The 16184-nt window shown below is 43.8% G+C and overlaps 1 protein-coding gene across 1 annotated transcript; it reads left to right on the top strand.

Moving 5' to 3' along the window:
• The first annotated feature begins 252 nt into the window (after nucleotides 1–252).
• Nucleotides 253–14436, top strand: zgc:86598 (STKc_CK2_alpha domain-containing protein). Its single transcript, XM_030788764.1, has 14 exons — nucleotides 253–305; nucleotides 1718–1790; nucleotides 4985–5115; nucleotides 6484–6595; nucleotides 7470–7571; nucleotides 7914–7964; nucleotides 8095–8154; nucleotides 10634–10717; nucleotides 11334–11444; nucleotides 11837–11938; nucleotides 12116–12216; nucleotides 12728–12876; nucleotides 13443–13532; nucleotides 14043–14436. The coding sequence occupies exons 3-14, from the start codon at nucleotides 5015–5017 to the stop codon at nucleotides 14159–14161; spliced, it is 1182 nt and encodes a 393-aa protein (XP_030644624.1). The 5' UTR covers nucleotides 253–305; nucleotides 1718–1790; nucleotides 4985–5014; the 3' UTR covers nucleotides 14162–14436.
• The last annotated feature ends 1748 nt before the right edge of the window (nucleotides 14437–16184 follow it).

The following is a 16184-nucleotide window of genomic DNA, read 5'->3' as shown; positions in this document are numbered from 1 at the left end:
TTATTCAGAATTGTATATGGATGTGTGGAGATACTGTGCTTATATAAATGCTTCCAAGACATCAAGACCTATTAACAAAGACTAGGTAATTTTACTGGAACTTTGTTCACATAACTTTACTGATGTTACTGTAGGGTAATTGGTTTGGAAGGATGCTGCTCCACCCAGAATACTACCACTTTGCCATTGCGTTGGCGTCCCCCAGCGGTGTGGATGTCCTCTCCCTCTGTGTTCTCCTGAAACTTGTTTGCCGGAGTCTACTGTCTACGCGAGCCGCCATATTGTCATCCCCGAAGAGCCCAGAGGTAATATAAATTGCCCATTTATCACTTACAATACCTTTTTAAGGTGAACTTCTAGAGGGAAAAATGTAACGAAATGATGCGGGTTTAAATGAGGGAGTCGCTCTGAAATCTGGCCTTACACTAGGCGTGTTTTCGGCTTTTAAAAATTATTCCAGGCTAGCTACCAGGCTAAAGAGCTTCTCGGATAGAGAAAAGATATGGCAATCTACTAGCAAACTGGATTGCTAGGTATCTCTCCACAGTGATAACTGTCAGTTAGTTATTTGGATATATTAAAATCTTTTTTACCCCTTGTTTTCGGGTGGTTAATTAAATGACCTACTCATGGCGACGGGTTATTTTCTGTTTAATTAAAAGAAAGAAGAAAAAAGAACCCACTTGCTAGGGAACTCAAGCCTTCACTTGAATTACTGGCTAGCATTACTGGCTGCTTAGCCAGCTAACCAACTGTATGGTTGCATGAATGTCCGTTTCAGCTTCGTTTCAAAGATTAATTAGATTGTTTACGGGGTGTAGCCGTAAAATCTCTGGTTTCATTGCTCGTTTGAGTTCCTGCTATCTTTATAATTAAAACGGCAAGTCTTTATCTGATGTAATTTCTGATAGAATGCCACTGGATTAGGCAATTTAATCAATTCTATCATTCCAGTGGCAGCTGAACAGATAACTACCACATCTAGCCGTCCTAACAAACCATCTGAAATCCTGTCAAAGGCAACGATAATTGCAACATTAATAATGTGTGTCTATCATCCTGGTGTTTTATTTTTGCCAAGTTCGTGCTCACTCATTTTTCTATCAGTTTGATAGAGAAGTATGAATTAAATACATTCGTGAAGCTCTGCAACTTTGTGTCGGTATTTGAGTTTATTCTGTACCTAGCCGTGGTGGGTTTTGAAAACCCACTGAGGTCGATGAAGATAAGTTAGTAAATGAGCTGGTTTGCGTGACAAGCCGACGTGTAATTAACCCTGGGTACGGTTTTTTTTTTTTAATATATATATATATATATATATATATATATAATCAGCTCTCACCAACCACTCATCTTTTTAAGCTATCATGCCCAAATTGGTTTTGGGGTTTTATTTTCCTTACCACTGTAGCCCATGCTGACTAAGTCTCATACCGTCTCCTATAGCAACACTTTGAGTGTTAACGTAACTTGAAGTGAACGTTCCAGTATTCTATGGATTTGTGTATGGTAATGAACGTTTTTTGATCGTTGGAACCTATACAGGCTCCGTTTATTGACTAGGTCTGCGTTTGAATGCCATACTGCATATCCGCGCACGCATTTTCAAACGTGTATAAAGTAGTTGACGTAGAACAAATGAAGTTGAACCTGATGGCGGTTCCCCCCTGATTATTTTTCGTTCTTTTCTTTTCTTTCTTGTGCCCTCTGTGTCTAGCTTTTGCTCGTCTGCCAACCCCCCTGTCAAGTCACCAGTACCTGTTTGAGGCTGTCCAGCATCACTTTTCAAGGTGAGTGCAAGTCAGTCAGAGAAAGGTGTGATGAAGCTTATATTTGACCCTGGTTCCCAGTACCCCCAGTACAGGAACTTCGATTGTGTTGATGTGTGTGAGTCGTTCCGCATTGGTCAAGGTAAAGTTGAAATGGTTTTATGTTGAAAGCAACAGATTGAAGATGTGTCAGAATTCAGTACGTGTACACACACACACACACACATGCGTGCCTGCTGACTTAGGCTAAATTGATCAGGGCTTTTTGTGACCAGAAATGTTGCTGTTCATTTTTTTTAAATCAAGTCAATATGTTGTTCTTCTGTCTTCCCTTTCAGTCTTAGAGACAGAGAGGCTTTTCCTACGTTTAATGGGACTCTTCACTGAAATTTCAATGATTGCTTTTGGCATTGTGTTTACACCCAAGGCAAAATTTACCAGTTATGATTTGTTGACTTACAGCATTGGTATTTCTCACTCTATACCCACACACCGCTCCCCCTGAGGTCGCATGTGTTTTGTAACGCCAAAGGAATATGCAAAACTGATTTTTTACTTTTTTTTTTTTTTATCTTTTCAATTTCTTATGAAGTGCTTTGTGATTCATTTAGACTTGTGAAGTTGGGAGAGTGGTGTTAATAGTGATGTCCTGTTGTGTAAAATAGGAACATGATGGACTGACACGCTGTATACTGCCCCACAGCAATGTGGACCCCCCCCCTCTCTGTCTCACACACACACACACACACACACACTCCCAGCAGACTAGTTTGTTGAGTACATGTATTACGTCTCAGTTTCACTCAATCTCATTTATGTGAGCCTTTTTTGTGGTTGTTTTTTTGTTTTTTGGAAAGTGTGTTCGTTTGTTTGTTCACAGTAGACATTTTTCGCCTTTCCACTGTGTGGTACCGGCCCCACTCGACTTGACTCTACTCACTTTTTTCAGTTTTCCGTTAGGCAAATCTAGAACCTAGTACCTGGTACCCGTTACTATTTTCCATACCTACTCCGTCGTGGTTCCAAGCGAGCTTACTAGGTACCAAAACGTGACGTGAAAACACTACTGATTGGTTGGAGAGAATCATCAGCTGCCATTTTTAAAAACGCCAAGCTACTATAGCAACTGCAAATTTTCTATCCGCTGATCAAATCCCAAGCGGCTAAGCTATTACAACGGCAGTTCACAAAACCAGTGAAAGAATCCAGCGAGAGCTGGATGGGGCAACACGGAACGAGAAGACATACGCTGAGGTGTCTGAACATGTCAGGACAGGTTCTTGTGCCGTCACCAGCTACATCGACGGGGTACTAACTGCATTGGAAAACGAACGAGGTACCAGGTACCAAAACGCGAATGGGGTCGAGTCGAGCCGGTACCATGCCGTGGAAAAGTGACTGTTGTCATGTGGCAACTTCACAGAATGCTGTGCGTCTGACCATACCCCTCCCCTCGGTGAACAAACCAAATGAAACTGTGGCAGTGATGAACAGCTGAGGGGAATAAACCATAAGAGAAAAGGTGGAGGGGGGGCATTTGCCTTAGTCTGGCACTAGGTTGATGGGAGAATGAGCTTAGAACAGTAGGTCTGTTAGGTCTTATATTGACAGGTAGATTAATTATTAGCATAGAAGAGCTATTCCGGTGCTTTGGCACGAAGGGGAATGGACTGTTGAATGAAATTCGGTCCTGGGAGAAAGAGAAAAGGTGAAGCCCTTACTATGATCATTTCTGCTTACCCATTTGTCTAGACTGTTGTATACTGGATCACCATTTTGAACTGATGTGGATGTAAACCATTAAAACTCGAAATTGTTTTATTTCTCACACGCCCTGTTTTTCCTGTTAGGCCAGTGCTGCCTTTTTGGGGGGGGGGGGGGGGGGGGGGGGGTTTATGGTCTCGTTGTCGTAGGTAGACAAGGCCCCGTTTCTGTGGAGTTGGCGAACAGGCCTTGTGACTTACTCTCTCTGTAATGAGTCATGTGATGTGAGGTTTGGTTTGGGGGGGGGTATTAAGCAAGGCCTTTCACTTTCCAAGGTAGGGTGGGGGGGAGTGGGGGGGGGGTGTCGGAATCTGTTCTGTGGAATGGCTTCGTGACCAACGACGTGTTTCGTAGTCAAAACACAACTGTCCATTGTTTCCTGGTGGCACATTTTTGTAAGCGTTTACTGTTTTGTTTATCTCTCTGTATCTTCCAAGCTGTTTTGTGTGTATCTGTGTGTGTGTGTGTGTGTGTGTGTGTGTGAGTGTGAGAGGGACGTGTCTTTGAGAATGTCACATTCCGTATTTGGATATGACTGAGCTTGTCAGAGTAATGGATTGTTAGGATGTAATTCACGATTCGAGAGAGAGAAGCCACATATGCACTGTGTCAGAGCAGAATATGAGCTGAATAGCTTTTGCAGTTTTCTTGTCTGTTATGCCTTTCCCAGGCAAACACAGAAAATGTGTGGTTTTATCACTGCCTTTCACTCAGTCTTTGCTCCTTTAGTTAGGCGAATTTTTTTCCCCCCAATTTATACAGATGTTAGCTCATGACACCAAAGACGTTACAGGAAACCATAGAAACCGTTCCAGAGGCTGTTGGTAGGCAAAGACATATTTTTAAAGCATTATTTATGAGTCGGCAAAGCACGCAAGGTGTGTCTGTGTGTTTGTGTGTGTTCACGTGCACATGGGCGTGTGGATAGGTGCGTGTGTAAACCAGCGGAGCCATTGCCAAAACACTATAGGATTATGATCTTAACCTCACATGCCACCACAGAAGTCAAAGCTAGTCCTTGGTGGCTTTGCTCTGGGATTAAAACTTTCACCCAGCTGGCCCGAGGTTCAGTGTGCTAATCCAATTGAATAGACGGTCAGAGGACCATGCTAGTGCAACGGGCTTTTAAAGCCAACTGCCCCAGTTTCTTTCTCTCTCTCTCCCTGTCTCTCTGTCTCTGTCTCTCACGCCTAAACACACAAAATATCTCTCTCTTTCTCTCTCTCTCTCTCTCTCTCTCTCTCTCTCTCTCTCTCTCTCTCGCTTTCTCTCTTTCTTTCCCCCGTTATGCCTTTGTTGATGTGAAGCCCACATGCAAAGTAGGTCATAGATTTCATGCCCTTGGCGAAGTCGATGCCGGGCAGAGCATCATGGGATATTTCTATTTGCATTGTTGATCTGAGCAAATGTGTCGTCCTAATGCGTCTCTGTTTTTCTTGTACCCCCCCCAGCCTCAACAGAAGCAACGCCACATCCTCATCATGTCCGGTCCAGTCACTAGCAGATCCCGGGTGTATCCAGACGTAAACACACAGAGGCCTCGGGAATACTGGGATTACGAGTCACATGTGGTCGAATGGGGGTGAGCTGAGAATTTTGAAAGTAGTGAGCTTTTTTTTTGTTGTTGTTGCAGTTCACCACAAGTGTGATGCATTGATAAATCGCAATAAAGTCTTAAAAATATTTAAGACGCTACACTGACTCCATTAGAAATCATTGTCAGATGTTAAGCTAAACATAAGCAGCTGAACGTGCATAAATCACACAGTAACGTGGTAATGCTCTCAAAAATATGAGGAAAACCCTTTTTTTTGTGATCTGTCTCTGTATAGTGAATGTGTGTGAATTGAAACGTTAGTTTTGTGTGCATTCAGAGCGTTAATGCCTTACGTTTGGCCTGTGGGAGCTGCTCCTGGACCCAGCCCCGTGTACAGACGGAGGAATGATAATTACTAGCCCTGCGAACACTTATCCAAACTGCACCGCTCTGCTAAAACACCTATAAAGTCTATTTTTGTACTCACGGGCGCTGCGCTCAAACATTTCTCACAAAGCCTCTAAATTAAGTGGTCTGCCACGACTGACCACTGACCAGACCGTACGGTCGGCCTGATCCCGTCGACAGCAACAGCTGGATCACTGTACCGACTCCGACCTGTTTACTTCACTTACCTCAGCTTGTCCGTCATACAGTTGGATGCTGTTAAGAATGTCTGCTTCTGGATGTCAGAATCTGATGTGTTGTAGGAGAGTCAACCAGGCAGGAAACCCCCCCCATCACTGGACGTCAGTGACTCCTACTGTCAGTAGCAGAGGCATTCACACGCACACGTCTCCATGGAGATACACGTACACAGGCAGTTGTAAGAAGCAGTGGTTGGCTTGGCACGTATTGGCGAATGCGACCGCTAGCCGTCGCGCTCCCCGATTGGCACAGTGGGCGTAGGGTGGCGGGGACTTGCGTAGGCACAGGGCACTGGACGTTCTAAACCAGAGTGACATCCCTGTTTGTATTCTTCCCCCAACTTTAAAGACTAAACAAAAGAAAAAAAAAATCATGCCTGTTCCCACAGGTGGATGCGTCTCCGGGAGCTCCACCTCTCACTGCCTGTCTGTGGTCATGGACGTCCTGGCCTGGGTGTAGTCACAAACAGCGTCGTCCTCTAGGCAGCTTATGTCAGTTGATGGTGTTAGCTAGCTCAGAGTGCTTAAAGATATTGTGACTGCCTTCACTTGTGATGGAGGAAATTGGCACAAGCATCTCTCACCCTGATTGAGTTGGATGATAATGTTTAGGGGGTGGACTTACCAGAGAGTGAGCATTTGGGTATTGCAAATTAAATTTTACACAAATGTAAAATGATTTGTCTCATGTTCTATAAAAAGGCCTGTGTTGCTTTACGTGTCTTTAAAATCACGTTTTTTTTTTTGTCTGTCGACCCGTCTGCAGAAATCAAGATGACTATCAGCTGGTGCGAAAGCTGGGCCGTGGCAAATACAGCGAAGTGTTTGAAGCCATCAACATCACAAACAACGAGAAAGTCGTCGTCAAAATACTGAAGGTAAAGATCGTACGCGCGGCCGTAATTTGTAGACGGTGGAGTGTGGACCAAGTGGGTGAGTGCAGTCATTTGTGTGACTGAATCCGGAAGCGCCTTTTTTTTTTTTTTTTTTTTTTCCCCCCCGCGAGTGATGATTATCTATGGATCAAGCTCAGTGCTTTGTATCCTTATTTTTTTTTCTATAACCTGTTGAAAACAGTAGAGTCTCAGTTATACTGCCAAGTCTTATTTTTATTTTTTTTTCAATCCTGATAAAAGAGTAAAGTGTCTTTCAGATAAAGAGTTTTGTACCAACCCTTTCCCTTTGTGCCGGAGAAGTAGGAACTCGTGTTGTTACACCCCGTTGGATATTGTCCACGTATTGGGGAGCCATTGAATTCTCCCCCTCTTCCCCTTCACAGAATACTTCACCGCATTCTAGATTCTTACGATAAGGTTCTTAGAACAGTGGGGTTCTTTTCATGCGCTGAGTGCCAATAGAGATTATTGTTACCTTCAATCTCAGTGTGGTTCTGTGCGTATGAATGGCCAGATAATCTTGACGTTAGCGTGTCAGACATTGGAGCCTCAGACAGTGTTGGCGTGTGTTAGCGCAAGTCTCTCGTCTCCTGAAAGGCTGCGAGAATAACACATACTTGAATGACTTATCAAAGACTCAAGTGTCTAGCTATTGTCTCAGTGAATTTACTATATGTGTGCACATGAGTGCATGTGTATATTCTTACAATCTCACTCTTAACCTGTTTTTTTGTTAATTTTGTTAAGATGATGTTGGTTGTTGGTTGGCTTGTTCTTGTATTGTATTTTTAATGGGTTTCATGTTGTGCGTGTGGTTGTGTGTGTGTGTGTGTGTGTTTGTGTTTGTGTTTTGCAGCCAGTCAAGAAGAAGAAAATCAAGCGAGAAATAAAAATTCTAGAGAATCTGAGAGGCGGTCCCAACATCATCACTCTTCTAGACATCGTCAAAGATCCAGTGGTCAGTGACGTTTCTGTCTGTTCTTTCCACCACTCCACACGTGACACGCAGACGCAGGCACAGACACGCAGACGCAGACACAGCTCAGACACAGACAGACACATCTGTTACTGTCGTTATCCTCTCACTACAAGAGACAGCATTTCACTTTCCTGTTGCCTTTTGAGAAGTTTGGTGGTAAGATACATACCACACAGATTTTTCGAGATTTTCAAGGTCATTTTGCGATGGCCGTCTTTCGTCTCATGGAAGCATCTTCATTTCATTGGTTTTGGGGTTGTTGTTTTTTTGTGATGAAACACGCTGAAAGTTTCCTGGTTACTCTCTCTCCCTTTTGTGCAGTCTCGAACTCCAGCTTTGGTTTTTGAACATGTAAACAACACAGACTTCAAGGTTAGTCAGCCTCTTCCGCTCTCTGCCTTATACAGCGATAACCCGAACGAAGACCACTTCATACACATGTTCCCAAAGATGTTAGTCAACTTAAACATTGTCTTTCCTCTCTCCTCTCTGTTGTAAACAGCAATTGTATCAGACACTATCAGACTACGACATTCGGTTCTACATGTATGAGATTTTAAAGGTAAGCCTGTCTGGTTCTCTCTCAGTCACACATCATAAGCTTTGTATAATGGTGTTATTACACGTGCTTATGAACTGTCATAGGGCCTTTGGTTAACAGACCTACTGATTACTGATCCTAGTCTAACCAAGATATTACCAAGAAGACAGTATAAGTACTGACATGAGCCAAAAAGGTGGTGTGTGTGTGTGTGTGAAACAAGCTAACAGGCCTGCTTTATAATTTGAGCCAAAAAACCCCCCAAAAAACTGTACCAAGCTCGACTGATCTGGGGATATAAATTGGTTGTTACAGAAACTGATACAATGTTACAGATCGCCAGCGGATACTACAACATTACAGAATGTTGTGCTTGCTTTTCAGCACAGCTGAAACCTCCTTTTGACCAATCAGAGTCTACGACCAGAACTATCCACTCTGTAACTGTCATTTGCACCCATTATGACATCATAAGCCCACTGTTTATGTCCAACCTTTAAGATGAAGAGTTTTAGAGCAGGACAGCTGCCCTAACCTGGCATTCCAGAGCATTCCTGTGTTGTCTGAAACCGCTCTGTGAATCTCTGTGTGAATTTGAAGGTCTGACCACTGCAATCTGGGTACCACTCCTCTGCCACACACACACACACACACACACACGAAAGCTTCCAGCAACTCCTTACATTCCCTGGCCTTCCATTGTGTTCAGTCATTCAGGCAGTATAAAATCCACTTTGAAACACAAAAAAGCCAGTATGCATGAATGCTGGGGTTTATAGCTCGTACTGAGCATGGGAAAGCATGTGGGCCGAACTCTCCTTCATACACAGAAGAAACATACTCTGTTCTTCAGTGAGATGACGTCTGTTTTGTTCACAGAACAGCAGTAGGACAGTGTGGAATTATATTGTTTTAAACAAGCTCTTCTGAAGAGTAACTGTTTCTCTGTCTGTGGTTCAGGCTTTAGTTGCACTGGTAAAGCTTGCTTCTGGTCTGCTGTAAAAGAATGCAGGACAGTTCTTTATCTCTCTCTCGCTCTCTCTCTCTCTGTGATGGGCTAGACTCAGGTGGTGTTTGCAGTAGTCTGTGTGGTCAGTATGCAGATGGCATTTCTTAAAGCCAAGAGGATTTATGTGAGTGGACAGAGGCCAGTACACTGCCGTCCACTTTAGGAACAGAGAGAGAAAGAAAGAGAGAGACAGAGAGAGACAGAGAGAGAGAGAGAGAGAGAGAACATTCTGAGATTCTAAAGGAAGACGCCACATGACTGAGTTTCCATTCATTCTAATGAAGCTGAACATTCTATTGGTTTTCCATTTCCTTTATGACATCACTGCCTTTACCATCATTCTTTTTTCCCTCCCTTACAGCTGCCATTGGCTACTTATATTATTATGGATAGACTATGACAATGCAAGTCTACAGCACAACGATAGAGACCTGATTTCAAATTCAAATGAAGGTTCTCAGAATTGATAAGTGCGGAAAAAGGCTGTGTTAGGTTATCAGGACATGGCTTCATTCAAATGCTTCAAACTGTCTCTGAGGTTCTGCTTTACTGCTTCAGCAAGGGAAAGCACAGTCTTTCTTTCTTTCTTTCTTTCTTTCTTTCTTTCTTTCTTTCTGTCTGTCTGTCTGTCTGTCTGTCTGTCTGTCTGTCTGTCTGTCTGTCTTTCTGTCTTTCTTTCTTTCTGTCTTTCTGTTGTGTGCTCTATCTCTCTCTCTCCCTCTCTATGTTGTGTTTATATTTATACGAAATCTACTCTGTACCTCTATGTGTATTGGACACCTGTTAAGTAAGGACTACGGGACTGACAGCTCTTTCAGAATCTCTGAATCTGATTGGTCACTTTGTGAACATCCCGTTGAGATGGCACTGTAGGACCCTCCCCAAAGCTGCTGTGCAGAGTGGCAGAGTGGTTTGCCAGCTTTGACTGGCTTTGGCCATGTTTGACTGGGCTTGGATAGGTTTGGCCAAGTTTGCTTATGTTTTCTCAGATTGACTTGGATTGGACTGGTTTTAACTGGACAGTTTTGGCCTGATATGACTGGCTGGGTTTAGTGGAGTTCCTCTGGGCTCGACCGGGTTTGACTGGATTTGACGGGCTTGGTTTGGTCGGGTTTTCTGAGTTTTACTAGATGTAACTGTTACTGGCTGGATTTGGCTGGATTTAGTGAGTGTGCAGATGTGTATAACGGTGTACTGAATGAGTGTGCAGTGGTGAAACTTAGACAGACAGTGCTTCCAGTGGTCAGTGTCTATGTAGCGATGCTCTGGTAAAATCATTTTGAAAACCAAGACATGTTGAGCATTGTGACACGCTTTCTACTGGAAGGAGACTGAGGACTTGTTTCAAACTCTGCCATGACATCACTCACTCTGTGTCTGTCTGTCTCCTTCTCTCTCTCTCTGCCTCTCTCTCTCTCTCCCTCCTCTCTCTCTCCCTCTCTCTCTCTCTCTCTCTCTCTCTCTCTCTCTCTCTCTCTCTCTGTCTGTCAGGCGTTGGACTATTGCCACAGTATGGGAATCATGCACAGAGACGTCAAACCACACAACGTCATGATCGACCACGAACACAGAAAGGTAGACGGTCCCTCCCACCGTCAGCTCCGATTGGTTCAAGTCATCCTCTGACGCAGAACAACTCACATGTCACACTTAGCGTTCGTTCCCAATCACGTAGCGTTCCTTCCCAACCAATCACAAAACCGCGTGCATTTGAGCAGGAGAGGGAAAAAAAAGCAAAATGTGTTTTTTTTCCCCTCCCACCCAAGCTTTGTCTAAGCTCAGCTTTTAGCAATAGTGTAAATTTATTCTGAATGATATACAGCTTTTAGCAATAGTGTAAATTTATTCTGAATGATATACAGCTTTTAGCAATAGAGTGAATTTATTCTGAATGATATACAGCTTTTAGCAATACTGTGAATTTATTCTGAATGATATACAGCTTTTAGCAATAGTGTGAATTTATTCTGAATGATACACTGACATGGGAAACTGATCTGCCATTCTTCTGTATAGAGTTCAGTCATATACAAATATATCTCTTCTGCTCTCACACAAGTTTTAATCTTAACGGTCAGTGTTTTACAGTCTTATGACTGTTAGATTTGTCTTGTCGGCTGAAGTATGTGATGTCTGCGATGTTTGCCTTTGTAAAGAATGGATCATTTCTAGTGTGGTGTTTTTATTGTAGCTGCGGCTCATAGACTGGGGCCTGGCGGAGTTCTACCACCCCAGTCAGGAGTACAACGTTCGAGTGGCATCTCGATACTTCAAAGGACCAGAGCTATTGGTGGACTACCAGGTCAGCCTGGAGCTCGCTACACACGCAGTCTACAGCGTTACCGTTGACTCCTTCATTCACATAACACACACACACACACACACACACACCATCTTTTCTGGAGTGGCTTTAGTTTGACGTTGTCTGTATCTGTCCTAAGAAATATTACCTTTAACGTGTCATAAACACAACAGTGTAAAGGTTAGAGCAAGAACGTACACTGAATGACATGGGTAAATAAAAGGTGTGGGTTTAGTAATAATGGATGTTTATAAATGTTCTGTTTTTTAGTTTTGCTTTGTAGTACACAGACAGGCTAATTCACAAGTGGAGTTGTGTGTGTGTGTGTGTGTGTTTTATAGTGTGTGTTTAGATGTTTAATGTTTTTTTTTTCTCTCATCCGTGTCTGACAGATGTATGACTACAGTTTAGACATGTGGAGTTTGGGCTGCATGCTGGCCAGTATGATCTTTAGGAAAGAGCCCTTCTTCCACGGACACGACAACTACGACCAGGTCAGGAGTGAATCTGACACCAGCCCCCCCACACACACACACTCCCCACGTCACATTTTGAGTAGTCTTCAGTTGTCCGGTTCCAGCCACTGCTGAGTGTTGCAAGTGGCTGTGGAAAGACTGGTTGTACACTGGTGCCCTCTGCTGGTTTAAACAGTAACTGTTTTGTATTCTCAGCTCGTGCGAATTGCAAAAGTGCTGGGAACTGAAGACTTGTATGACTATATCGACAAATACAACATTGAGTTAGACCCACGGTTCAACGACATTTTGGGCAGGTATGCTTGATGTGTTTTCCTCTCTTTCTCTGTAAATGACACACACACGCACACAAACAGGTGCTGTTTCAAAATTCTTCTGGATGTGTCCGTTTAAAATCGGCCCATGTCTGTGTCTATGCCTATGTCTATGCATGTGCGTGTTTGTTAGATTGTGCGTGTGCGTTTGAAATGGTAACAGGTGTGTGTTGATCTGGGGTCATGGGGTCGTGTCTGTGTCCGTGTGTGTGTGACAGATGTATGTGTGACCACCCCCTTTATGAGTGATCTAGGTGACGTGTTAGGCTTTAAGGTTACTGAGTTCATCTTTCTGATCCACCTTTTGTCTTTCCCTTCCTCCATGTCTTTCTGCACAATCTCTTTCTCTCGCCCTGTTTTCGCTTTATCCCTCTCCCCTTTGTCCCCTCCCCCCCCCCCTCATTTCCCCCTCTGCTTAACTCTGTCTTCATGTGTCTTTTTATCTCTCTCTCTCCCTCTCTTCCTCACCCCCATCCTGTCTCTGCTCTCTCAGACACTCTCGTAAGAGGTGGGAGCGTTTTGTTCACAGTGAGAATCAGCATCTGGTTAGTACCGAGGCGCTGGACTTTCTGGACAAGCTATTGCGTTACGACCATCAAGCCCGTCTCACAGCCAGAGAAGCCATGGAGCATCCCTACTTCTGTGAGTTTCACCGCGCTCTCTCCGGCCCAGCGTCAGACGGCGCCCCCTGCTGGCCGCCAGGAAAACACTGCCTTACTGTGTCATGAGCAATGAGTCTTAACTTTTACAATCCTCTGTCGTAGTCCGACAAATGTATTTAATTTATTTAGTTAAACTGTTAAGTATGTATGTAGTCTAGCAGAGTTTTGTTCAAATTTTGAAGCTGTTTGGGTTTTGATGACACGTTATTTATTAATTTCATTTAAAAGGTAAAATTCTCTTTGAGAGCGGGTGTTTGGGTCCACTTGTGCAGAGCAGGGTTTTGCTGCGAAGATAAGCTGTGAAGTGCTGCTTAACTAATCGTTTGTACTTTGTTGACTAATCTTGTAAGTCAGTATCATCCTAATTGGCAATCCAGTGTCTGGGTTTATATTTAAGCCCGTAATCTTCTGAGCCCGTCTGTGCCGTGAGTGGAGCGCACTTACGCAGGCAGCGTTCGGAGCGTTACGGCACGCGGTCCGGCACACGCGTGTGCAAAAACACGCCAGCAGTTTGTTCATCTGCTTCTTTATTTTGTCCTTCCTCAGATCCCATAGTGAAAGACCAGGCACGGATGGGATCCACATCAGGACTGCCGACTGGCTCCACCCCAGTCAGCTCGTCCAGTATGATGACTGGTAAACGCGCTCACACACACACACACACACACACACGTACACACGCAGTGCTGTCTGATAGTGTCAACCCTGACTGTGTAGGTGGGCCAGTTGCATTGTCCTTTGGACACGAGATGTTTTTTCCGTCTGATATATTTACATATCAGAGTACATTACTACATGACTCAGTATTAAAGGCATTGCAGTGTTAATGAGTTACTAACACCCACTGTTAAAGTGGCTGAAAACAGTTATGATGGACAGGTCTGGGGTTGAATGGTTTTACAGTAATAAGACTGTCCCATGGTTTACGTGCTCTCAGCTGCCCCTTTGGCCAAAGTCAGGAATGACTGACGTGGAAAAATTCCTCCGGTTTTTACAGCACTTGCGTGGGATTCATGTGCTCTTGCAGTACCATGCGAGATCTTCCGTTCAGGGACCGTCACGCATTTAAAATGACACGTGTTTTTTTGGTTTTTTTTGTACAAACAAGGATCAAACGTTTCCCCCTCCCCAAACTCTCTGTCCTAGGTGGCATCACGTCCATGTCCTCATCACAACCCCTGGCCAACGTCGCAGGATCCCCGGTCATCTCGTCTCCTAGCACCATGGCAACACAGGTTCCCACGGCAACGGGGGCGCAGCCCTGAACTGACACTCTCTACCCTGCCTCCCTCCCTCCCTCCCCTTTTCTTGGACGCCATTTTTATGTTGAGTATAAGAAACGAGACAAAAAGAAAGAGAGAGAAGATTAGGTTCCGTTAATGTTTTTTTTTTTCTCCCCCCCCTCCCTCAACCCCCCTCCAAATGATATAATTATATATTGAGTTTCGGGCGGAGTCTTTGTCCGGCCTGAACTTTAGCTGCGTTCTTTCATGATGATGGTGGTGTCTAGAGATGCAACTACAATGTAGAAATTTAAACAAAAAAAAAAAAAAGGATAATAAAATGTATTTTATATGTCCCTAAAGTATGTGCTTGGTATTTATTTATCTATCATCAGACTGCAGTTCACCCATGTTTACATATGGTTCCATTTGAACAATCTGATCACTTAAATTAACAAATATTTCAGTTAAAGTGTTTTTTATCAACCAATGAAAATCACAGAGAATTTCTGTAGAGCACTGATTCTGTTTAGACACTTTAAAGATTGTGGATTGTAAATAATGCCTGTTGGGTACAGGATGTAAAAGTTGAATTCCCATTTAATCTGGAATGTGAACTGAGCGCTCAGATGGCTTTGAGAAGTATAAATAATGACGTCGGCGCAAGTTTTTCTCCCCCAGCCTTGTTTGGGTGTTCGTTTTGTGTTTTTAAATCATTCTTTTATAATTTAGCTTGGGAGAAAATGCTTTTGTTTTATGAGCAATTCCTTTGGCTGTGTGGAGAAACGCCCGTCAGAACTTTGGTTGTTCTTTTGGCCTAAATGGAGATGGGGGGGGGGTTCCCTCATCGCCCTGGAGAGTCTCTGGCTTATGGAAAAGGTCAACTGTAATTCAATATCGATGAACTTCAGCTAACGATCCAGCTCACAAAAACGCTACTGTCTCCTCCTGTGGAGAAGGGTAAGAGGAGAACCAGGGATTGTAAAGAAAGCAGGAGGGGAAACTATAGCCATCCCCCTTCTGTTTCCTCACGCGCGGCTGTGTGCTGTGAAGTGATTTCGCTGTTGGGCCTTTCCCCCAGATCCATCCATCAAAATGTCTGCGTGTCTGTCCGTTCATTCACCCTGACCTGGTTGCAGTCTTCTCTCTTTCGCTCGTGATTACCGCCGTCAGCTCTGACCTAGCGCTGGCGCAGATACTGTCCACAGTGCACATGGCCTAATTTTTTTTACAACACCAACTGTAAACAGTGTCATAACAGCGCAAAGGAGACCAGAACTGGAAATATGAAATCGGCCAGTGGGCAACAAAAAAATTATTTGCCAAAGTCTTTGGCTTGTAACTTACCCTCAGGTCTCCCAAAAGGTGCCTGGAGGGGGGCGGGGGGGGGAAATTCCGTTTCCTGTTTTGGGGTTTAGACATGCACTTTTGTTTCTGTCCAGCAGAGGGCAGTGTAGGCACAACTTCAGTTTGCATTATTGGACCCAGACACATACGTGGACTGTTGTGAGGAGCTGGCATCCTCAAGTCTGCATGACTCACTCTCTACGCACATGGAGTTAAGTCATCCCATTACAAAACACCAGCAACACTACCACCATCAAAAGGAACTGTCTGATTCAAGGATTCAAACACATTTTTTTTTTTTTATTGTCTCTATGGAGCTGCAGGTGGGTCCTTTCCAACAGCACAATCAGGCATGATCTCATTCTGCAGAGAGCAGACTGGTACACATCCTGGCCTGGTGATTTTCACTGAATCATCCTGCACACTGGTGTAGCATGAGCTGGTAAAAGGTGTGTGTGTGTGTGTATGTGTGAGAGAGAGAGAGTGTGTTTTTACCCAACATTGTAACATTTATCTGCTTTTCGGTGAGTTTTGGGTGGGCTTTAAAAGTTACCTTAAATTCTTTTTTTTTTTTAAACATTAATATCATATTAAAGGGATTCCTGAAACAAATATCTGCATTTAAGAAAAAAAAGTTGTCTGAGACCACAAATGTAGTTCGATGGACAGGAAACTGCCCAGATAGCTTAGCGTCCTGACAGGTTATAGTCTCGTATGG

This window comes from Chanos chanos, chromosome 12 (assembly GCF_902362185.1).
Source record: "Chanos chanos chromosome 12, fChaCha1.1, whole genome shotgun sequence".
NCBI classification, from domain to species: domain Eukaryota; kingdom Metazoa; phylum Chordata; class Actinopteri; order Gonorynchiformes; family Chanidae; genus Chanos; species Chanos chanos.
This window is presented reverse-complemented; position numbering and strand designations above follow the sequence as displayed.

What these genes read in the sequence shown, in the direction of transcription:
- zgc:86598 (XM_030788764.1), top strand. Translation starts at nt 5,015, where the DNA reads ATGTCCGGTCCAGTCACTAGCAGATCCCGGGTGTATCCAGACGTAAAC. An exon ending in AGCTATTGGTGGACTACCAG is followed by an intron (nt 11,445 to 11,836) that starts GTCAGCCTGGAG and finishes CGTGTCTGACAG; the next exon opens with ATGTATGACTACAGTTTAGA. An exon ending in CTCGTCCAGTATGATGACTG is followed by an intron (nt 13,533 to 14,042) that starts GTAAACGCGCTC and finishes TCTCTGTCCTAG; the next exon opens with GTGGCATCACGTCCATGTCC.